The sequence below is a fragment of the Anopheles arabiensis genome, chromosome 3, assembly GCF_016920715.1.
Source record: "Anopheles arabiensis isolate DONGOLA chromosome 3, AaraD3, whole genome shotgun sequence".
In the NCBI taxonomy this organism is placed as follows: Eukaryota; Metazoa; Arthropoda; class Insecta; order Diptera; family Culicidae; genus Anopheles; species Anopheles arabiensis.
In genome coordinates, this window is record NC_053518.1 from 11,062,501 (window position 1) to 11,087,820 (window position 25,320).

General features: G+C 45.2%; 1 protein-coding gene and 1 non-coding gene across 4 annotated transcripts in view; one reads left to right on the forward strand and one right to left on the reverse strand.

The window, feature by feature from the left end:
• LOC120899792 (tRNA-dihydrouridine(16/17) synthase [NAD(P)(+)]-like) overlaps positions 1–25,320 on the reverse strand; it is an 84,809-nt gene that overhangs the window by 3,336 nt on the left and 56,153 nt on the right. For 2 of the 3 annotated variants that reach the window (XM_040306008.1, XM_040306010.1), the window contains 2 exons: positions 2,003–2,428; positions 1,558–1,717 (listed from right to left, as the gene is read on the reverse strand). In XM_040306008.1, coding sequence (XP_040161942.1) covers positions 1,558–1,717; positions 2,003–2,347 — 505 coding nt within the window. In that variant the 5' untranslated portion in view covers positions 2,348–2,428. Of the gene's footprint in view, positions 1–1,557; positions 1,718–2,002; positions 2,429–2,494; positions 2,946–25,320 lie in introns of those variants that run through there. The other variant, XM_040306009.1, reaches the window with a different exon arrangement.
• Positions 13,649–13,721, forward strand: Trnak-cuu. Its single transcript has one exon. It is a non-coding gene; the product is annotated as a tRNA-Lys (tRNA).

The window sequence follows — 25,320 nt, forward strand, 5'->3', positions numbered from 1 at the left end:
CCAACCATGAGGTGGGGAATGTGAATGGGTTTCCTCCCCCTACCATTCCGGGCACGATGTGTTTGGGGGAGGTTTTTTTTGTATCGCCCTTGGGCTATTTTTACAAACGAACCGGGTGGACATTTATTTACTCCCGGTCCCTCCCCCTTATCAACCCCGTACAAAGGTTGGGGGAAGAGAATATTATTTTCGGGGTTTAAGTTGATAAATAATGGTCCGAAATCCGTTCCGTCGCGGACCGCCCGGGGAAGCGACGGGGAAGCAAAAACGGCCCGTAATGAAATTCAAACAATCGTTACGGAAATTGTTGTACGCAATATTCCCATTTTCGGGAGGGTTTTTTTTCATGATGAAGCGAAGGTTTACAAAACCCCAGTCCCCTCTAGTATGTTGCATTTTTGTGAAAAGTCATACAGGGTTTTCCACGAGTTTTCATAGCCGTGGGACACTTAATGAACTCTTTCTAACGTGAAATGAACCTTATGTAATGGGAATTGGACTCTATAGCACCCTTGTTGGACAAATCCAATAGGAATTTTGTAGGAGCCTGTCCAAAAAGGGTCCCATAGAGTCCAATTTCTAACATAAAAAGTTCACTTCCAGTAGGAAAGAGTCAAGGAAGTGTCCCGCAACTATGAGAACCCCTGGGGAAACCCTGTAAAGGCAAAAGAGGAAAAATCCGTTTTGTTTCTTTATCACACAAGCATACCCATTACTAAGCAGCGTGCGAACCTTCGCTACGCAAAAAAAAAAATAGTAATTGTTCTCGCTAAACGAACCAATTCTGTCTGCTCTCGTGTTTCTGGCTGGACCACTTCCCCCATTTTCCGTACAAGAAAGTAGAATTGAAGTTTAAACTTGCTGCACACACACACTCCGTTGTTACGTCGGTTACAAAAGCGACAACTTCAAGGTGCGGGGGAAAAACTATTCCAACGACCATCTGGTCATGCGGCAGCAGAGCTCTTGGTTGCTAACTGGCGGGTCACAGACACACAGCAACAGGTGCCGTCGTTAGCAGCAAGCAGCAGCCATGGGCAGCGAATTACCTTTCTTCATTTAAATTGTCTTGTTTCTTGCATTGCCGTTCTATTTTTTTTGTCCTTCAACCGTTAAGCTTGTTCTGTGAAAGTAGTTTTAACATTGTTTTGTATTTCATAGAAATTCTTCTTCTAGAGAGTTAATCTGAAGCTATACTGGAATGCTTGTTCTGCAGTGGACCCTTTCATGTTTGCTTGCTTGTTAAGAAATTATTGCATTGCATAACTTTGGGCGCTTAGCAAGGGTACCGTGGGGGAGATGGTTAGTTTTTGATAAAGCTGCTGATTTTCATCAAAACTTTTACAATTCAGAGCATCTACCGTGTTGAGATAATATTGAAGTACTTATTAACTAAACCTAACCTCTAAAACATGCGCTTCAAAGCATTTCCATTGCTTCTCGTTTAGAATTAGCAAACGCAGCACATTCAGAGAAGCAGCTACACTGCTGACCTTTGTCTACCTTGCCCCAAAGTTGCCCCGTGCTTGCCTATCTGACCCTCCCCATTATGCGTACCGATCTCCCGCAGCAGCTCCCATTCGTCCTGCAGGAAGGCACCGTAGTGGCCGCGCTTGGCGATGGCCTGCGGGCAGCCGAGATTGATATCGATCGCGTCGCAGTGATCCTGGGCGAGCAGGGCCGCCTCCAGCATTATCTTCGGATCGTTGCCGCAGAACTAAAAGCAAAGCAAAAAAAAGGAAACAACATCAGTGTTTGTGTGTAAGAAAACTGCGGAAATGTGCACACACACACAGAGCACACACAATGCAGTTTTTTGTTCGTGTGCCGCTGGTGTGCATGTAATTAAATGTCAACGTTTTAATTAACTGTCGTGTGCCGGTTCGCTGGCGCGCGAGAGCGCAATCGGGAAACCGTCCCACTGACAACAATGGTCACGCTTTTTTGTACATTTTCTTCTTCCGCTTCTTCCTGTTTTTTTTTTCTCCGTGCCACTGTATACCTGTATAATCAGCGGCCGGTCTTCCGGGCAGGTTTGCAGCGAATCCTTCCGATACTTCGGATCCTTGGTGAAGCAGCTGCTGTGGAACATGGGCGAGTAGCAGAGCTGTGCGCCGTGCCGGCGGCTCAGCAGCCGCCAGGCCAGCTCGCTAGCGTCCACCATCGGGGCCACGACGTACCGCGGCGAACGGAGTACCTTTTCGTAGAACTCAAACCCGCCGAGCTTACGGTTCGGTTGCGCTGGGGCGTCGCTGGTTGTGTCCATTGCCGTTGCCGTTGCTACAGTGGTGGCGGTGGCTGGTGGTTCCGCCGGCAGATCAACGTTACTCTCGTTGCCCGTTACCATCGTTACCGCTCGATTGTGCACTAATTCCTCTAGGTGACGTGCGGGTTGACGTTTTCTTCCTTCGAGTGCGCCCGAAAAAACCTGAAACGACGGGAGAACAGCGGGGCATTAAAACACGGGCATGATGAGGGTTTAATTAAAACTGACTGATGAGGGATGCGGCGCGCATGTTGCCAAGTAAAATCGGCTCAAAGCCCCGGCTGCTCCCGTTTCATCCCACACGCGCTGGACATCGCACTGACGTTTTTTGAAAGCAGACACTGTAATAATTTAACATTTCAACCCCTTCATTGTTCCATTTCAACCATCAATTTTAACAACGATTCGATCGAACCCATTTTCGCCAGCTTTTACAACTTTGTGAAGTTTTGACCCTTTTCCGCATCGGTCTTGATGTTCTCAGCCACCTACCATCGCCTCCCTTCACCCCGACCCGTATGGGGTGGATTTGCGGCACTAAATCTCATTTTATGGAAAATCCACCCACACACACACAGAGAAGGTCACTGATACGCTTCGCTTTTCTTCAAACGCACAAAAGCTTCTCTGGTGGTGGCCGTCGGGCTGCTGCTGCTGCTCGGGACCTCGAGCGACATAATCCGTTGTTCTTCTACTAGCTCGCCCTTCTTCCGCCGGTTCGTCGCCTACTGGGGATGTGAGATGATTTTTTGCCATTTTTTCTTTTCCTTTTCATTCTCGCTCCATCGCCGGCCGAGTGTGTGGTCCGAGTGTGCATCGGTGTGCGAGATCTGTATCAGGATGAAAGGGCGTTAGCTCCGGTCCATCGCTATTGTGTGCATGTGTGTGTGCGTGTGCCTGTTGTGATGGAGCTAAGAAATTACGTCCTTTCATCGCCAGCTCCCCAACCCCGAGCGGAAGCGGGGGATGTACTACAAAAGGCGTTCCCCGTGTGTCGGTGTGTCGGTGTGGATGGCTTCACCGAAGGTGTCAGGTTTATCTGGATCATCTAAGGCTCCGGAGGTGTTGGAAGTGCTTCGTTTTTCTTCGCCAGTCCACCGGGGTGTCGCGTCTTGGGGAAGGGGAGGTCGTTCTTTTCGTGTGGGAAAAGGATTGGATTACGCTTTGCTGCAAAAGCTGATCGACACACGGAAACGAAGGATTGGCCTGGACGGACGGATACCCGCCTCTCTCCCCATCAGCGGTCTTTGCCATTCTTCGGCTGTGGAAAAGGTTAGATTAATCCCCCACCAGCCGCACTCGTGTTTTGTGCCGGAAATGCTTTTCTCCAAAGACGCTGGCTTTGTCCAAGCCGAGAAGCAGGAAGGGTGGTGATTCCCTTTATCCAGTGGAGAGTGGAGCGTGACGAAAAGGGATACAAAGTCTTGCTTGTAAAGATGCAAAACAGGAAAAAAAGCACCGATTTGCGTTGAGATATTAGGAGCGTATTGAATGAATTATGTTCCAAACGCTCTCGACCATGAGAGAGAGAGGGAGTAAGAGGGAAAGGCAAGAACCCATCTTTGCCGGTTGGACGACAGTCTTCACTGACAGAGCTCGGGCGCTGAACGGATGAAAACAACCCGGCTAGCGGGGGCTAATGGAGATAATTTTTGAATAATGGATTTACATTTAAATTGACGTAAATGGTGCACGCGGGGGGGGGGGGGGCGGGCCCGGGTGTGGTGGTAGTCCTTTGCCTTGCGGTCGTTAGGAAAACCCGCGGCCAGCCAGCCAGCCAACCAGCCAGCCACTTCTCGGTGATCTCTCTTTGATGCGCTTCAGCTCGTACCGTTTCGTGCCAGTCTATCTGTTTTTGCTCTGTTTTGCTCGCGTTACTAATTACATCGCATTACAGAGAGTTATGCCAATCCGGTGCAAGGATCAAGAGAGAGGAAAAAAAAGTGCAAACTCTTTAACATTTAATGTCTGTGTTTCTTCTTTTTGGTTTGCAAACACGTTGAAAAGACGCTGGCAAAAGTATGAACTAACGCTTCAGTACTGTATAAAGAGAAGATTTTGCGATGAACATTGCATACATTAGGGCGTAATAGCACTAATTTGGGAAATTCACTGTGAACTATCTCAAAACGGTAAATAAATACGGTGGAAAACCATTTATCCGGGCTCATCAGGACTCGACCTCAGCCGGATACTCAAATAACATGGAATAATTGCGTTCAAATATGTTTTTATAACAAATTTTTGACGTTTCATTTCTTTTTTTTTACATTTGCCATGAATTTTAGTGTTTTTCGTTATGACAAAGTGTTCTGATAACAGTTCAATACAAGTGTAGCTTTGCGTTCTGTAGAGGATATCTGAAAAAAAAATCGTTATCATAGCACAAAACTCTAAATATCAAGGCAAATTTCAAATATTCTCATTGAAAAAAATAAGAGATTAATAAAAACTGGCTAAGTTGTACCAATAAGGTGTAAAGTCTTTTTAGGCCGTCCACAAGGACAGAGGAGGCATGGTAGGCCCAAATTGAGGTGGCAAGATGGCATGGAGGCGTCCGCCATTAAGGCCGGGATAACGGACTGGCAGACGAAGGCGCGAGACTGTGAGCGGTTTCGGACACTCCTGAGGCAATCCAAGACCGCAAAGCGGTTGTAGCGCCGGATAAGTAAGTAAGGTAGTACCAACACCTTATGCAAATTTAAAAACAAAAACAAAAACAAGAATTTTTGGTAAAATATACACTTTGACCCATTATCGAGTGTTACTCGAATATCCGGGCGAGGTCCAGTCCCGATAAGCCTGGATAAACGGCGTTCCACTGTAATCAAATTTACTTCAAGTTAGTAGTGTATTACCTTAAAGATCCCCCTAAAAACGCTCCCATGCTATGCTGATTGCATCCATTTAGGCGCTTTATCATGTAAATTGCATTTTAATGCCTAAAGGCAAACTACTCACAGGCTCACGCAGCAGAATCCAACACATCTCATCTGCACAAGTCAGTCAATGTTTACCGGACACAGTTTTAATCCGATTCGGTCAGTTCATTTTGGTCCTCAACACGTTTTGAGACTGTTTTGCTGAACTCTTGTTCCCAAAAAACAGTTCCTCTCCTCTGAAAAGCAATACACCGAGATGAATTCCCTCGACAAAAATTTTGTCCTAGGCAACGCTCAACTACCCAGCCCAACTTCACATTTTGCACATTTTTGTCCTTTTTGTGTGCGTGTGTTTGTATAGGGCACTTTGTTTCTAGTCAACGCCAATGTGGAAGGCCATCGAGAAATAAAAAACGGCCTACCACCGGGTGCCTTCATTTGGCCATCGAACGGCTGGCAGCGGGCCAACAAAGTTTAAAGATGAGCCAGTGGGCCAACGAGGTCACATTCGTCCCTTTCCACTTGCCCGCCGCCCCTCCTCTTTCCCTCTCACTGCCACATCTATCTGCAGCGTTCATTAGTGTGCAGTATCATTCGCTATGCTTTGGTGCTGCAGTGCCAACCGACACCCGACCGACGCCCGTACCGAACTTGCCGCAACTGTCGCCAAATGCGAAACGAAATATAAGTACACACATACGTGCGACATGTGCGTGAAATGGTGGGGGCATGTAGGATACTACAGCAAAGTAAAGCAAAGACAGCAAAGAAAAAAAAGAGACCCCGCTCATAACCATAAACCGCACATGCTTGCGAGCTTTGAAAGTTTTCGAAACCCATTCCGGCAACGGTTCTTAAATCATTGCGCTCGTTACTAAATTGTTTGTCGCATCGCGGTGTCCTCCTTTTGCTGTGTGGGTGGTGGGATGCGGAAGGAATGAGCCCAAAACACGAACACAAAGCAATACGCAGTTTTATTGCCCGGATTTCATACGTGATCTTTGTGCACACACCTCTTGCTGGCTGCTTCGGTACGGGCTCAAAAGTTTTAATTTCAAGCTCAAGAATTCAGACTCGGTGCTGAGAGAGCAAATTATTATCAGCTGTAAAAAGCCTTTTGAGCGTTGATTGAATAAGCAGTAGGAGCAGGGATTTGCAAACTTCTTTTTCAAATGATTATCACACGCTGGAAACAAGTGTTGAGCTTTTAATTTGAGATGAGAAATGGATAAAGTTTTTTGAGCCAAACATGAAATGCCAAAGGATAAAGTTGGCTTTATTTTGTTCAAGTGTGAATATCATGTTTTAAAATAATCAAAGAGCCTTTAATTTCTGACTCTTGTTGTAGCAAGATTCTACCTTTAATTACAAACGAGTTTTTTTTTTCGCAAACCTTTGGCAAACTCTCGCCTATTTTTGCTGCGCAGAAAGATTCGACCATAATTCGTCCAACTCCATGCAGCACTCCTCTTAATCATTCCTCCAAAAAACATCATCCCCGTTGATTATAATTCCCCCTGGAAGGAGGAGGGGGGGGGGGACCAGCAAACAAAACTTTACGGTTGCAAATTTGGAATGAATACAAATTATGACACAACTTTCGTTCGGCGCATCGGCTTCGTGCTGCCGTATTTGCCAAGTCGCTGCACGAACGTACGACATACTGATCATGCCGCCTTTTCTTTGCTCTTGTTTTTATGTTCCTCTTTTCACCCGACGACCAAGGGGATACGTGAGATCAAACGAAGGACGACGAGGAGGACGAACATTAGGGACACAGGCCGTTTTTCGTTAGGAATGCTAAATGAAGGCTCGTCCAGGCCGTTGTCGCCTTTTTGCACAATGAGAAGAAGCACAGAATGCAGCAGGAGATAAAAACATCTCTCTCTCTCTCTTTCATTCTCGGGGGAAATCTTCAGGCGGTAGAAATTTGGCCCGACAGTGCGAATAAAAACCCCTAAGTGAAGAATTATGATGATGTGATGCTGATGCTGCTGCAGCAGCGCTGAGAGAACGCTGACGGTAAGCACTCATCACGCATTTAAGTTGTTTTTTTGTTTGCAGAGAGAAGGGTAACAAAAAAAAAGGGAACGTTATGAAGAAAACCTTTAAGGTTAAATTTTGCGTCAGTATGCATTGCGAGTTGCTGGTGCCAAATTTGTGCCCAACAGAAAACACCAAATAAGCCAAGGTGCAACGTTTCGTACAAACAAAAGCTACGATGAAAACAATCAGATTCAACCGACACACTCTGCCCAAACGAACAAAACAACAACCGGAAGCGTTCGGTCAATCTACACCAAGCTACTAGGCTTTGGAGCGGCTTTTGTGCGTTTTGGCATGCCAGCATTGTTTATCTATCATCGACAAACGGTCGCTGGGTGGATGTGGCGTCCGCCCAAAACGCATCGTGACGCGCGATTTTATGCGATTGTTGCCGTTGCAGCGCGAATGATGCACGCTGGGCGTGAGGTCGGAATAAAAGAATTGAGATTTTTTGGAAATATAAATCAATTATTTTACTTGCCGCAATACGTTAAGTTTCTTTACTATGTTTCATATAAAATGAATTTTGATCTGTAGAATGAATTTTTGATCTGTTGCTTTAAATTCACCGTGTATTACGCCTAAATGTATGCAATACGAATGACATAGTACCTTTATTTCTTTGCATTCGCAATACATTACGCCTAAATGTGTGCAATACAAAAGGCAACAAATGCAAATACAAACAAACAAACAAACGAGCAATATACGTTTTTATTGAAATGTTGTAATACTCATATGGTCTAGAATGAGTAAAGGATACGATTTTTCAAATGTCCATTTATTTGCACTGCATTTTCGCACTGTGCGACATCGTCGCGACTGCATCGACACGGGCGTTTTTGTCCTCTCTGGGGTGAATGATTTTCGAAAACAAGGAAAGTCGTTAGTTGTTGCACTTCAATGCCCGTGCCTTGGAGCGATTGTCCCTGCACGCGCACTGTTTACTGACGAAACCTCAGCACCAATCAATGGCGCCTGCGAAAGCAAACGCGCCTCCTCGTTCTGTTTGCTCTTTTTATGCTTCGGTTTGTCCAAAAGCGGCATTCAAAGAGCTTTGGAGAGCTTAAACGGCACATTCCACAAATGAACAACACGATGCGATGACGCCGAGAGAGAGAGAGAGAGAGAGAGAGAGCTGGAACATTGCTGTTTGTCGTTTGTCGTCGATTGAAGGGATTGTTTCAAATCCTTGGCGCTACACGAGTCTTTGCCTCACTTTGCACAATATTATCATTTAATTTTCGGCACCCAAAATCGCAAAGGCCTGCGGTTTTGAAGCTTTCGATAAAGCCCAATCTTACGTGGAGTTGTCTTTGATTGGCGTGTTACAATGCGATACACACACACACGACACTGAAGCAATGCTGCTAAAACACGCCTATGCTATAGTGCTCCAAAACCAAAAGGGAAAGAAATTTAATACTACGAAGAAAGCGAGTGGGGCGAAAAATGCCACCACGGTAAGCGAGAGCAGCCGAAAATAGCCCATTAAAAAGGCTGCACAAACACGTAAACAGACCGATAAGTGAGAAGGAATCACTCGGACCCAGACGGCAACAAAAAGCTTTCCTTTCAGTGATTTTTTTATTCTTTCTTCTTCGTTATTGCAGCGCTGTCAAACTGATTTCGTCCCTAAAATTCCTTTCATTCCGAGCCTTATGGGAGGGCCACCAATAAAGCCAAAGCGAACGAAACAGAGAGAGAGACACAGACAGTGAAAGTGATCATGACCGCGTCATTGACCGCCATGTAGAAAGCGAAACACGGGGGACTTTGGGGTGCGCGGGAACAATCACAAAAGCAATGGTGCAAAATGCTGCAAACGGCAAAGTTTGCTCACAAATCGCCCGAACAATCAAGCTTGAGAGGAACTAATTTTCGCGCATTCGAGGCGAACATTTTTGCTCTTCCGAACAGTCTCGCACGCTCCAGGGACGAACAAAGGACCAGCGAGCTTAGGCTCGAAGGCTTTAAGGGTATTGTTTACAGCACAAAAGCTGATCGAAGGCGGCGTTGTAGCTGAGAGCTTTGCACGTAGTGATTAGTATGTGAAGAAATGTTAGTGGGTATGGCAAACATGCGGAATAAATTCAGAATTCTTCAAGTTATGCTCCAAATACATATATTTTTTAACAAATTACCAATTGGAAAAACAATTCAATGTACTCAAATGAAACAGAGGGTTATAGCAAGCGATTCAACCGTACCTTAGAGAACCCTTTCCAATCGAAACCGTCCCAATTTGCGATGACTTTTAGCTGTGCTCCAAACGAAGTGTGTAGAACGCAATGAAATGTAGCATAACTACAACTTCAAACAACATAAAATACCCAAGAGAAGAAAAGAAAATAAAGCATATACACACAAAACTCAGAGCAAAAGGGTCTACCAAAAGTGTAGAGTGTGGCCTAAAAGTTCTTAACAAGGTGCAAAGTACGCCAAACCCAAGGTAGCTGTTTCTGCACCCGTTGCTGATGCTGTGCTTGAAATATGTCCTTGGAGGCAGTAAGCCATGGGGCATTTTTATAATAGGCTTAAAAGCTTCTTCTTCCTTTGCTGACGCAATATTTGAGGTTACGTTTCGGTGAACATGGTACAAATGACTCAGCAAATACTTCTTGCCGCATTTGCCCCATAATTGAATCCCCGGAATTAATAAGCGCCTGACGGTATGCAATAGGTATGAAAGGTATGCAATTCGCTTTACACAAGCGAGCTAGTTGCCAACTTTGAAACGTTGTTAAATGCCAATGAGCCAATCATTTCTCATTTAAACCAACTTCTGTCATGCAGGAAGTGATGGCACGGACATGATTTACTTTAAAGACGATGGCCGTTGAACAGCTTCCAAAATGTCACAACAGAGCAAAAAAAAAAAAAGAAACGAAAATCAACACCTTCCAACACACAGCTGAAGTTGGTGGGGGGCAAGGACACCCCGCTCGCCTTCTTGACAAAAAGTGTCAATAAATCGGAAATAAAATCACTTCCACAGCGAGCAAACTTTGTCGAGCGCGGGGCAAACTTTACCGTCCAGGGGCGCTGGGAATGCCAACGACAAAGAGCCGGGGTCGATTCTCCAACCTCCTAGACACCGACCGACCCAGACCGACCGGAAGTTACCAATCACAGCAGCTCGGTGGTCGGGTGGTTGATGTGTGCAAGAAGTGAGTGGTGGGGGGAGCTGTGTACTCATCTAACGTGTAGTACGGTTGACAGGACAAAGCCTGGGAACAAGCCCGCAAAACATTTCCCGATGACCGAAACAAATATGAGCTTGAGTAGAAGGAAATGTCAATGTCAGTTGGAACAACAAGAAGCACCGGGGGAGTTCAAACACACACAGCAAACTTATTCATCAAGTTTATTTCGTCGCCAGCTCCGTCCGTCGTGTGTTCAAAAGAGTCTCGGTTTTTCCTTTTTCGATTCGATTCCATCTCGACGGAGCAGTAGTCGATAGCGAATTCGTTTGATGGATGAAAATTAGTTCGATCTGGTGTTGCTTGTTTTGACACCGTGCACTGCATTGTGGGTCCCTTTCAACGGCAGATTTACGTATGTTTTGTCAAGAGCAATTTTCGATTTCGACATGAAGAAAGAAACATTATCTTAAACGGATGTAAGCTTTGGGATGGGGAAACTTTTGACGTGAACTTATCTAAATAGGATTACGATGTTTTTGATCTTCTTCGGTACTGTGTGACGCAATAGGTAAGCCTTAAAAACCTTCCACAATGCTACAGAAATGTGCTTCAATATTCACAGAAAAGGGAAACAACCTAAACAGATCGAACTCGAATTTGAGCAAAATCACAAAATACAACACAACAAATCAGACGACAAAACCCACGCTCTTTGAAGGGATTTTTTGGCTTTCAATATTCTATCCCTACACCGGCAGTCTTCATTTCACGGTCCGGTGAGTGAGGCTGCTTTGACAAAGGGATTGCTTTCCTTGCTCCACCCCGATAAAGCTTATCACACGGTTGCGTTAGTTTTCCGGACATCAAACTAACAATCGCACCCGTCCACCGTCCGCCGTTGTCCTTTCCCACCCATCCCACCCACCGGCGATGATCTTTTTGATGGCCGGCACTCGGCCGCCACCATGAAAAGCGGAGAGCTCTGGGAGGATTTGTGCTGTAACACGCGCGCGACATGATGGGAGATTCTTTGCCAAAAAAAAGGCAATAAAAAAGAATCAAAATTCTGCCCCGTTCGCAGCCGGACGCCGGTGACCGGAAGTGGCTTTTCATGTTGGACACAATACAAAGCGGCTCGAGAGGACACTCACACGGGCGCAAAAAGGAAAAAGAAAGTCCACTCGCACGTGTTTTGTCGGTGACTTTTGTTGATGAGCTGTGGGGAGGGAAAGGGCGGCGATACGGCGGAGAAAAGTTAGTTCATCAACGAAACATGAATGAAAAATCTTTACCGTGGGAGTTTTGCTCTTTGTGTGTTCTGTTTGGTGTATGATTTAAGTTGACAACCAACAAATGGTTTGCTTTTTGATTTGCTTTAGAGCACGAAAGAGCGTGCATGAAAGTTTGAGTTTGATGCGGAGTCGTAGTTTGTTTGGGGCACTTGAATAACCTAAACCACACAGTCTTTGTGCTCTACCGATATCAATAGCAGGTGAAATTGTTGATTTTGTGTTTATATTTAAATTAGATAAAGTTTCCTTAATGCCTTCATGTAATCTCTGTAAATAAATACATTTTGAGATGCAAATTGCATACACAAAGGCGCTTCCAAGTCGTCCCGGTCTCAAAAAAGAATAACCATTCATTTAATCGATTGTTGCTAACAGATTAGTGTCCAATAATTTTGATTTATTTAATGTCTTGTCAGCGATAACACGACCCATTATATGAGCCTTCAACATAAACCAGTACCGCCAATATTAAACAATTTCCTTCAACTCCATAACTCCCCCCGTCCCCAAAGCGTTGAGTTATTGATTTTTTTTTCTCCCTCACCGACACACACCGAACAGAAGTTTTAAATAATCATTTTCTTGTACCCGGTGTGCCTCGTGTGCGCAGAATGAAAAGTAGTTCCCAGTAGTCGGTTCCCGCAGGCACAACCAGTCGACCGGTCGAACGCGAGGTAACTAATGGAATGCCAATAAATCATACTTTTATCGTGCGAAAACGCCGCCGAGAAACGATCGCCGCCTGTAGTTGGAATGTGCCTGCAGGGCAACGGGTTCTATTGAATGCGCCAAACGGAAGGAATGCTGCGAATGTTGTGCTCTCTCTCTTGCCAAGTTTCAAATAACGAACAAATAAATTTCATCACAAGCAGGGTTTGAGCGTCTGCCGAGCGAAAAGGGGGAACCGATCGAACACGATTCGGGAAAGATGAAGACGCGTTTGGACGAATATTGGACTCTCAGTGGACGGCCGCACACTTGAGCCTGTCGCGGAGAGTCGTAGAGAGAGAGACGAACGCAGGACGGGACGGGACAGGGAAATAAATCCATCATAAGCCTTTCTTTTCGCCTGGTTTGTCTCCCCCCGTTTTCTCGTTAAGGCAGAGCCACAGTTTCTTTTTTTTTTTGATTTTCATCATTTAAAGGAGCTGACTCAAAATGAAGTAAAAACGAGAATGGTTCCTCTGTTGCCAACTTCCTACAGACCGAGTTCCACTAAATACGCCCGGAAAGCCGGTCTCCGTGTTCCGCCATATCGTTTGAATGCTCAACTAATACAAACAGACAAACATGCTTTAATACGTCCCGGAGCGAAATCAGCATCCACAAACGGCTCGGCCCACTCGTGCGACTCAGAAATAGCACGCCGGGGGTGTGGAACAAACCCCTCGGCCTCCCGCATGGATTGTAGGAGTTTGCCGGGAAACTGCTTTGTTACAGTGTGCCCAGGCAAGCGCCGATAGGCAAGCTGAAATGGGACCGGGAATCCATAAAAAATATGATGAATGAGCCATTGATGAATCTCCGTTACTTGGTTGGAGCCCTCGAGCAAAAGAGAGTGAAATCGAAGGCGGAAGAATTAAAGGAAAGGGGGAAAGAAAGAACATCGGAAAGAATACATTCACCAAGCGAGAAGGCCACGCGTACACGGAAGTGATCATAAATGAGCAGCAAACGCTGTCTACCGTGTCGTGTTCTGGTGTGTTTTCGCTGTTCGCTGCGTGCTCTACATGGTGCCATGGTTTCCGGAAGACGTCCCTGTAAGCTACCGATGGGCGATGGGAAATCGAGCAGAAATGGAAACTGATTGAATCGCCCGGCCGAAGAAATATGGGCCGAAGCACTGCAAAAACAGATGAAAGCTTCGATGACACAACAATAGAGTTGGAGAAATCGACGCAAATCGGGTTGTAAGTCAAAGTAAGTAGAGTTTGTAATTAATTCGTGCCTGAAACAGCTTCTCTCTGTGTTTTACGCATCAAAGCAAACAAATGTATAAAGCACCATTCATCAACAGCCCGGCTAGCTCAGTCGGTAGAGCATGAGACTCTTAATCTCAGGGTCGTGGGTTCGAGCCCCACGTTGGGCGCGCAGAGATAAGCCTTTTTTAAAAGCCAAACCGAAGAGGAAAAATTACTTCTGTGTACCGTTTCTCTACTAATATTCATACTTTCAAAGTTAAAACTGTGGTAACTTTTATATAAAATATAACATAAATAATTTGGCATTCAAAAAGCTCACAAATTATCTCCTTCGAAGCTGTGGGAGTGAATTTTTACCACAAATTCCCCGTTGATCGTTGACACCGGACACGATAAAGCACCGGGGCATCAAATTTAAATACTGACAGTGGGGCCAACCCCCCCGGGAGATGCATTAATTAGCTTTGACAACCGTCGCCCCACCCCTGCAGAAAAAAAGCCTCCCGTCAGTATCCGTGCAGGGAGCACAGGAACATCGACGTTTCACAACTCTACGACACGATGTACGAAGACCTCGTGCGACGGATGGATCATTAATAATACCGCCCAATGATGCGTGTCTTGGGTTTGAAGCGCTTAGCTGAAGGCCCGCATCCATCCTCTCGTCGTTCGAAGAATGGTTTCGCAATGAGTGATACAGCCGATGACAGCCCGACCGAGCGACCATCGACATTTTCTATTGTTTCGTCGCAACATGTTACAAATTTGGGAAGCTTGTCGTGAGCTGTGTCCGTCTCTCCACACACTGTGCCAGTGTGCTGCTGTTGAATGTTTCATGTTGCGATCAGCGCCCTGTTGTTACTCAAACTGAGCTATTTTTCCGACTACCAGGCTGGGGGAAGTGGTTTTCCTCGGCGTCGAGATTGCGGAGAGCAGCGGGCTGTGGTCGTTCGCCATTATTTTCAGAAGCAGCAACACCCCCCCCCCCCTCTCCGCCTACCCGCGCATCGGTAATTGGATTCACTCGATCCCGATCCATCAATCAATCTATCGTCATCAATTTTGGCCGACGGTGGTGGTTTTCGAGCGATTGCACTTTTGCCCAGAGTGGTTTGCCTCCAGCATCGTCGCCCCCAGCACTCTCATTTGGCTCATGGCCGATGTTCGGGGGGGAAATTATGCTCGTCGACGTTGAGATTTTTGCGACAGTCGGTCTTTGGCAATTCAGTGTACTTCAGTTGGTCGTCGTCAGCCATCGTCTGCTGGTGATGGCAATGTCATAAGAATTTGTTACGTGTGGTTTGCTAAGCTCTTCTTCTCGCCGTTTTTGGTCGAGAAGAATTGGTCCTTCACCAGATTCGAAACATATTTCCATACAAAGACGATCTAATTCTAATTCACTTACAGTGATTTCATTATGGCCAATAGATTAAAGACTTTTAAAGGAACGATAATTGCAAAATCTTCTACCATCCCAATAAATACAGCGCGATCTCGATAAATCCATCCAAACGTAGTGAATTATAGATTGCATACCTACAGGCGTTTAAGAAAAATGAGCGTCAGCTTCACATAAAAGCGACCACAGAAAATTGATTGCCCTGAGATGGAGAAAAATCACTGGAAAAAAAGGAAAACGCGACGATAACTTCTCCTAGGCATCCGTTCTGCGGAACGACCTTTTTAGGAAAAGTTCTCACCAAGGTCCGTACATGCATGCGCTCGCGTGCCGCAGCAATTAATTTCACACTTTGCAATGCCGAGCAAGTGGGCTTGCGGTCGCAGCAGCTCAAGCACAGCCACACCAAAAACCCCAAAAACCCAACAGCACACAGCTTTTCAGCAATAGAGGACGGCATAGATTTAGCATAGCACAATGGCCACTTGCACAGGCACACCGGGGGGGGGGATGAACTTTGCCCGACTGTGCCGATTGTGAGCAAGGCTTGGTGGGGCTACCACCGTGTGGCGTGCGATAACGTTGCGGCAGCGCCATAAAACGCACTTATGGGCAGTAAATTTTTCCAACCCGACCGACTCAGCCGACCAATTTGTCGACAGCTGTTGCACAATTGCTGTGGCCGGGGAAGAAGGTCACATACATCGAGGTTAGGTCATGTGTACTACTGCTATTGGCCAGTGTCAGTCCAATGCATATTTGCCGGTGCCAAAAACCCGTTTTCTGATGTTACAACGCGCAGTGTGTGCTGCAGAGCAGATTATCAGTTTGCTTAGCTTTGTTTGCCTATTTTTCTGCCTTGAACGGTAGCTGAATGTTTCAGTGCATAGAATTCCCAGAAAACGACCTTGTTAGCAGCGATAAATAAGATGAATTGAATGTATCTAGGGCGCATTAAACGAAGGTAACAAATGCAACTGTTTGCCATTATAATCTGAGTAAAAAATGTAATTTGCCTTCAGAAATCAGTTTTCCTTCATTCCCAAAAAATATCGCCTAAATGTATGCAATTTGTACAACAAAACAATACACTTTTGGTCTTATTAAAACTGTGAGACAAACATGTGGCATCCTGGGTGCAGCAAATGGCCCAGACTACGCCCAAACTGTGCACTGGTATGCAGTTTGCCAGGGTACGGTAACATTCTGCTACCCCTTCCGGCACGGAACGTCTGCTTGTTACCACCAATGCACCGAAAGCATTCGGCAGTAAGCAGTAGTAGTGCTGCTGCTGCTGCCCTTTCTGCGGTACCACACGGCTAAAGACAAACTTCTTGTTTCCGGCAGAAATTAACGAGGATAAACTGGTGGTAGTAGTTTCCGAGGGTTTGCTTGCCCACTTTTTACGCCCCACATTCCCCTTTTCCGGGGCTCATTCCCAGATTAAATTCCTTCGTCCTTCGCTTCGGACGGTGCTGGAAATGCTGAAATGCTACTGCTGCTGCTGCTGTTACTGTTTCGCTTTTCTGGCTTGGAGATTCATGTTCACATGAAACATACCGTGCCCCGAAAGTGTCCGGAAGAGTAGCAAACGCTTAAATGGAATCTATGTGGTTGCCACTGTCCGTACTGGGGTTTAGAATTCGGAGTACAATTCCCAGCGATTTCCGAAAGCCCCTGGCAAAGAATAGAAGAAAAACAAAAATGAACCCGAAAGAACATTTGCTCTCACACACGACCCACCACTGTGTGCGGGAGGAAGGGGTTTGCTTTTCCGGGTTGTTTCGGGAGTGGAAAAATATCACTATAAGAGGGTGGAGAGGGAAGAACAACACTGGAACAAGGGGTGAATGGGAATGGGAAACGGGGCCTTACTTCCGAACCGAAAGCAGATGATTGAATCGCACTAGCACTCGAAAGGCGTACCATTTACATAACAATAACCAGACAATCTACTAAAGCCCGGGCCCCGTTAAGAAGTTTGGGAAAGTGGTTGCGCTAACGTTTCAGCCGTTTGACGATACAATCCCCGCTAGAGTGAGACGAAGTGCACAGTAGTAAAATAGACAATCTTGTATTTCGAGTATGCTTCATCTCGTTTGGTTCCTAGGTTCTCCCACACAGCCCCCGGGTGGTCGGGAAGCGACGAAAATTCAATGGGCAAAAATTACTGCTCTCTTCAGCTCAATTTAGAATGGCGAACCAGCGTGAACCTGTCAGTTGATGGTGGTGTGACGAAAAGCGGGGGGATATGCCAGCAAACTTTCGCCTCCTACGGCGAAACCTTTTACCTTTTACACTGGGAACTAACGAAAATTTCAACCATACAGCACCGCCACTATCCCGGGTTGTGACGGGCGCGAAGTTGAAGTCTGCTACAAACGGTGAGGGAAAAGAGAGGTGCACCGCCACTATCCCGGGTTGTGACGGGCGCGAAGTTGAAGTCTGCTACAAACGGTGGGGGAAAAGAGAGGTGTGGCCAAACGTAATTGGTTTCTTTCTGAACCCCCCTTAAACCCCGAGCCTAGCGGTGGAAGGAGTGGGGACTATCTTTCGTTGGCGGACACTCAAGTTCATAGGAACTGGACGGTGGGGACGGTCAAACATGTTCTAATTGATTGCGTCAGAAGTATGCGGAGAGGGAAGCGGGAGGCACGGAATGTTATGGCTATGGTGATTTGAATTCTTTGATAAATCTGAACGAGTGACGGTTGGAAATGTTAGAATAGCTGAAGAAAGATGAGACAAACATTAACATTTTGTAAGAAATTGGTGAATAATTGTGGGATTTTTGCCTTAGAATTACATTTGCAAAGAGCGATGAAGGTATACTTTACTTTACTTATACATAGTATACTTTCAGGCTAAATGATTGCCCTATCCCCCCTAAAAGTATGCAATACACATAGCAAAGCGTCTCTGTTTAGCATGATTTATAGCGTTTTTAATTAATTATACACATTTACTGGGCTGCATTACATTGCAAAACTACAATTCACAATTAAATATGCAGATCTAACCAATAAATGCGATGTCCGATGCACTATCATTCCTGGCCCAAGCGCATCTAACCAATTTCCATCTTTATCGATTTATAGCCGACAGCTAATGCATCGAGTTTGCAGAACATTTGGATTTAGATAGTGCGTCGATGATAAATTTTCTCCACATCCATTCCACGTGTGCGGATTGGTTCGCCGCCGGACAGCCTGGCAGCGTGTCGTGTTTCAACGAATAATGATAGCCGGACACAGCAGGTGCTAATTAGTGAAAACACAAATCCAAACAAACGCATGTTGGATGAATTGGACATCAGTAGTGCGTAGCGGAGTAAACGATTTTAAATGCGTTTGTATTTCAGTTCGTCTGGCTTCCGTGACAAACAGATTAAAAACAGATGTTTTTCAAAATTATAAAATATATTTGAATAACAATAAGATTTATAGCAATAGCAATGAAAGCAAAAACTGAAAGCATGTCGTGTCTGCTTATTAAACTCAGATCTTTTTGGGAAGATGTGATGTATACACAATAAAAATACAAAATAAATCTGAAAAGCCATCCTACGCAAGACTCGTTCAGAGCAACGAAAACTACTGCCCAAGAATAACAATAAAAACATAAAATCCAATCCACCATTCGATCACACAACAACTCTCTCCCGACCCTTTTTCTCGGAGGTAATCAAAATTCGGAATCGTATTACGCTCGGGAGGGACGAAAGTTTGCTGTTTTCTTTTTGGCCGGCTGCGGTTTTTCGAATCAGTACAGCGCGGGTCCACATCGGTTCCAGTTTTCCACCCCATCTGGAACACTCGATTTCCAAATAGAAATTGTTAAATGATCTCAAAACCAGATGGCACCGAGGGCTTCGTCCAGGCCAGGCAAGTTCTGGAAAAAAACTATCCCGAATCGGAAGGGGAGCAGTAGAAAAATTCTCATCAAAAGTTATTCGACACAAAATGGTGGTTATTTCCTTCTCTACTATTGGTTCACTGGGTTTTTCCCTTCAACAGCTGTTTGCTCTCTGTTTTTTTTTGGTTGTGTGTACGCAATACAATTTTATTACTCGTCCAAAACGATAGCGTCCGCTCGTTGGCTTAATGTTCAACTACTTTTCTGTACGGATGGTAGTTTTTTTTGCTGCAGAGGAGACAGTATGGTGAAGAACTTAAGAGATTTTTTTTTGTGCCAATCTTTGTGCTAGTTTAGAAAATCGAACAATACAAACAAATTGGAACAAGCAAAAAGTTTATTTAATTAATTAAAACAACTTCGTAAATTGTTATTTACACCTCAGTTAGCTTAGTTTAACCGTTCAGTGAATAGAACAATGGCACTCACTGTACCACTGTTCGCGTTGAATCGATAACACTACAAAACTAAATGGCCACTGCAGACTGATTGGGCATCCCGTGTCGTTCGATTTCGATACTTTCTTTTTCTTTTTTTTATTGTAAATTCCATTGCCCGTACCCGTTCTAGCCTTCAACAGCACTCGATAAACTGCGCTTCCGGTTGATTGGTAAAATGTACAGCATTTGTAGCAATCGAAATTGTTCTTTCCCATTCTCCACGGAGCTGAAGGGTTCTCTGAGCGAGAGAGAGAGAGAGAGAGAGGGGGTTTTCGCGATCCATTTTGCCACAATGGCACAATCGTTCCTCCCGCCGTTTCCGATAATTGATGGCCGCGCGCGAGTAATAGAGCAACGAAGGATGCTTCCCGTAAATGGCTTTTGCAACATTTTGACTTTTTGTTTTACCTCAATCCTGCCCCAAGCTAATGGGATTTCCTTGGAGCGGTTGCTGGGGTGGTAGTGTGTGAGGGAGCGGCGAGCGAGCTTCGCCGGCAAAGATTAACGATTTAAAGCATCGGCAGAGAGGGCCGGCCATTTGAAGTCGGTGGCAATTTTATTGCTTTACGGTAGCTTCAGCTTCAGGAATCGTGAAATTGTTAAGACCATTTGAGCCAGATGGGGCGTTGGAAATTGATAAAGGTGAGGTGACTTGGGTGTGCCGATTGATTTCAGCGACAAAGTGATTTTGCGTCGTATAAATCTTATGGAAATCGTCAAAGGGCTGCTCATCGCCATTGGTTTGACACGTCAAAGGTGAAATAGATTTGTGACGATTAAATTGCGATTTTACTATCGAACCAAGTTCTATGAGGAAGCTATTGTAAAGTAATATTTAACACCACAAGGACTCATTCAACTATTTGCGCCTAAAGTTAGTCTATATGCAAAACAAAATTGGCGTTTTTATTTCTTGGCTCGAAATTTTCAAACAAAAAGATTAAATGCTTTGAATTGAGCGACAAATATCCAATATATTATTTTCCACAAGGCTTCATTACAAGACAGGATGTACACCTCCACGAACACGAGCGAATAACGCTTATTTTTATTTGATAAACTGACTCTCCTTCATGGTAAAATATCTTATCCAACAGGATATTCAACAAACACCTGCTTGCCAGCGCCAGTGCCATAACGCACAATACAGAAGCCAAACTGTTTGAAATTGGAGCTTTCTTTCAGCTTACCATCGCGCAGCAGTGATTTTTTCTGTCGCTCCCCAAAGCAAGGAGGAAGAGCCAAACATCCCGGGGCAATTCTTTGCACTGTGTACGTCTCGCGTGAAAACGATATTTAAATGCAAACAGCAACACCTCTTCCATTGCTGCACCCTTAACGAGATCCACCAATGGATGATGATGATGATGGTGGTTTAAGCGTGCTAGACAAGCAGAGAAACAAACAAAAACCTGTCTCCTGTACTTTCGCCGCGTTCGCTTGCTCTCTTTCCATCAAGACCACAAAATGATGTCTTTGAGAATATACACCCCAAAAAACACTCCACTCAAAGTTAGATTTGGTAGAGCAGAAAATGATTGGATGGCGTGAAAAAATGTATCGTCACTGTCAATGGAAGGACACGCTTGGACTGGGTTCGCAAAAAGAAACAGCAAAAAAAAAAAACACTCAAAAAGGTGCACATTTTCGGATACTTTTATTGCATATTGCGATGCCGAACAGCCGAAATGCCATTGCACAAGGTACAACCTGGTACAGTTTCGTCCACACACAAACACACACACAAAAACAGGACACTGGAAAACGGAATCATCAAAGCGCTGCAGTTCCCTCGAATGCGCTTTTTGTGCCGCGAGATATTCATGCTGTACAAGCGGGGCAGGAATCTCGCACAAGATGACAGCAGCGCCACGAATCCGAAAGGTCGGTGTGGGATAAAACACGCAAAAAAGCAAAGCAGTACGCCTGCAGCCCACGACACGACAGTCTATTGAATCGCTCCGGAGGTGCACTGTGCCAAAGATCGGACGCCGATTGTGCCTTAGTATACTTTTAGAGCGCTTAGAAGAAGAGCAAATGCTGCGGCAGGCACTTCCTCCGCTAAGCCGGCAGTTTTTCTTCCCATCGTCAATAACAAACGCCATCGTTACGTATTGGTGTGTGTGTGTGTGTGAATATAACAGCCACACTTGTTCATTCAGTTCGGTTGATTGCAGCAGGCGGGTGGTAGATGGATGCAGCTTGCCAAGCCGGGGCAGTTGCTTCGTTTTACGAGGCAAGTTATATTATTCGCGCTAGAAATGCTTCTTTTATGAGGTGTTGCTTACGTCTGCCATGATGAATAGAGCCGCATTCATTTTCACAGCTTCTACTTGGTTTGGTGTTGTTTTGCTAGTTGCCCTATTGACCTTAACACAATTTTGATGACTGTCCTTTAAAACAGCAGTATCGATTGAGTGCACACTTTTAGTCCTATTTGGCTGAGTGTTAACGGCTTTAGCAGGAAAATGAATGGCAGATTGCATACATTTGGGCGTTTTATATGATAATTTAGCGCATTTATTAAATATTTTAGAGTTACCCTTTAGATAAGCCACATTTGATTGAAAGCATATGCACTGAAAGCTACAGTGGTTGGCCCTCTCGGCTTCTAGCATAAACAACACACTCCTAACATATTTATGATATGTTTGTAAACTAAAACACGCCACGATGAGATTTAATAAATTGATTTACTCCTCCATGGAGAGTACACAGCCCATGCTCTATCCATCATAATGAAATGTGGTGGGGGAGGAAATGGCACCTTCTAAAAGCGTCAGCATAGGATGAAACGAAAACAGAAAAGCGCCACCCCGGACAATGCCACTCTGATGCGACAGAGACCTTCTCTCGACACAACGATGACCCGTCAAAACAACGATGACAGGAGTCCCATCTGCTCCCGTTTCGTCCCCTTTTTTCCACAGCGTGTGTGTCCTCACCATACACACACACACTGTGAGGCTCACCAAGGAATTAGGGTTTTGCTGCGCCCGTGCTGCCTTGTCGGTCTCGGTGTGTGCGCGTGTGGTTGCGAGCAACAGTTTGCACTAATCGTCCACTACCCTACCCTTTCCCCCCTTCCCCTCCCCCTTTCCAAAGGACAAGTACGGGACTTCATTTGCTGCCCCGTTTGCCATTTCCCGCTTAGTTTGGAGCTGGCCCATCGTCGTCGACATCATCATCATCTGTCCCGGGGTGAACAAAAACATGCGCAACATTGCCAAGCGGCGGAGTGTGAGCGGTCTGAAATAAATCATTCTCCGGTGGGGATATGTCATGGAATGTTGGGCGGTATTTTGGTCGCCGGGAACATATACCTCTGGCCGTACATTTTGCTTAACACTTACACACACACACACACGCACACACACCCCCATCGTTTTACATGGTGGTGGGCAAGGAAGCAAGGGAGAAACAGCTACACCTTTTAGGTTATCCTTGAACTTCCCAAAACACCCCACCACAAAACACTCCGCAACCACAACACGAACCGTGGTTGGTGGGCTAGCGTACACAGCCGGAAACCTTCGGACTGTTATAATTAGTGCTTTGCGTTTTGTGTAGCTTCGCTTCAACACGTTCCAACACCGTCCTGGCTCGACTTTCTGCATGCACAATCAGAATTGGCACCTAAAACTATACATCCCCATTCCCCATCATTTTCTGGTGCGGGTGAAAACTCACCTGCAAATGAGTCTGTGAGCATGGTCGGTGTGGAAAATCGCTTTCCCATGCAGCGTGGTGTGTTTTTGTGAGCGCACGCTAGAAAGCAATACGTGTATAATAAATAAATTGAGCACAGTTTTCCCATTATTGACCTTTTTGAGGAAACAATCACAACGAACAGCGAGGGAAGGTTAAAGTGCTCTTATGAATATTCAACATCGTGCGCGAAAGGCAGCAGCAGTGGGGCGGGGAGGTACTGTACGTATTATGAAACGAAACTAACACACACACACACACCCATAGCGAGGTGAATGTGGCGTTGGCACAAAATTTATTGTGACCCTTCCGGGGACGATACACAAAAAGGCAAACGAACGAGTGGGAGTGAGGGATTAAAACGACGAGGAAAGAAATTTTTCGCAAAAGCAACGAACAACATTCGCCGGGTCAGCCGGAAGAAGTAATGAGAAAAAGTTGCTCGTGCTGTTCCGGAAAGTGTAAATTTATGTACGCAATGTATGATAATTTCGGGGCTCGGGAATATATTCATATACCATGCACTGTTTGCTAAATATGTCGGGTGAAGGAATTAAAATGGCGGGATGTACCCAGATGGTTGGGGGGGGGGGAGAGTGTGATCTCAAATCCCATCCCATAGTTAAATGGGAGAAAACGGAAGTAAAATTGTAATTAAAATTATTAAAATGAATTAGAAGTTCCATGCCCTTCCCCTAAAAATTAGATTAAGCTAGGTTGCTTGCATACCTTTAGGCGTTTTGTGGTTTTGAATGAATGAGTGACGCTTTTTAAGCTATGCTATGCAGCAAGCATAATTAATTGAAAATGACCAATATAAACTTCCTAAAGGTCATTTATGAAACATTTAGATTACAATATTGAAAATCTTATTTGAAATTTAAGCCCAAACAACTTATTACTGTTCCAATTAGAAACCCACTTAACCATCAAATTATTCTACCGATTTCCTTCCTTCAAATAGCAATTGTTCTCCGACAAAAGCGCGACCATCATTGAGAGTTAGAACGTTTTCCGGCACAGAGGACATACATGAACTGTGCCCGCCATACCAACATTTGCGAATGATAACGACATAAACGAGCCCATTATAAATTTATAAGTATGCCTTTTTTATCGTTTGTTTGTGAAGCCGTTCTGGCACACACAAGAAGCCGCGCGCGAAAGACTTCCTTCCCTTCCACAAGGGAAGACACAAAAGGGAACAATTCCCGCAAGCAGCCCAAGAGCTTACGGCGAAGACATGCTCTGCTCCCGCCGCAGCCAGGAACAATGCACAGACACACACTGTGCTCAGGGTAAAGTTCAATTACCTTCTCGGCACGGTTCAACGCGATAGAGGTTGGCACTTCTTTGCCTTTGCCCACAGCACACAGCGCCAGCCTTAATGTAACGGAGCGCCGTGCTCTTTGTTGGCTCGTTTGTGCAAAATAATAGTACAAAAACACAAGCTCTTTCGCTTGGCTCTGTGTGTGTTTGTGTGTGTGTGTCTGCCTCCTCACTGTGTCACTGTGTATGTGCACAACGTGAAAATGCAGCAGGAAGGTAAACCGTCGTATGAAGCATATCTTTCATGGCCAATTTGTGCATTATTTTACACTCCCGCGCGGAGTTCGGGGGTGTACCCTTGCGGGGTCAGTCTTTTTTTCTGGGGCTGGTTTTTGATGGGGGTAAGGGTTTTCGTTTGTTTTTTCCCTCTCTGGTTGGTTTCCTCCTTTGCAGTGAAAGGACGTAGAAGATAAGCGAGGTGCTAAATAAGTTGATTTATGCACCTCGCAAGCTCCTTTGGCGTAAGCGATATGGGTAAAGTAATTGGGGCCATGTTTCTTGTAGCCGAGTATTTACATTTAGTGCAATCTTGGAGGAGGTGAAATATTTACAATATTTGACATGAATTTTCATTTCCAGATACACAATTATTCATACAAAATTCAAATGGAGACGCATGGTACTTCATGTCTCGCAGGCTTGTTTTTATTCAAATTGTATCCCAACTTTCAGTTCGGTTGTATGACTTTATAACTTCTTACTATATCCTTTTCTTCTTCTTTGGCTCAACAACCGATGTCGGTCAAGGCCTACCTCTACCCACTTGTGGGCTTGTGGCTTTCAGTGACTAATTGATTCCCCCCATAGCAGGATAGTCAGTCCTACGTATGGCGGCACGGTCTATTTGGGGATTGAACCCATGACGGGCATTTTGTTAAATCGTACGAGTTGACGACTGTACTACGAAACCGGCTCACTATATCCTTTTCTAAATGCTAAATTTCACACCAACACTTTGCTTGTATGGTTTATTTC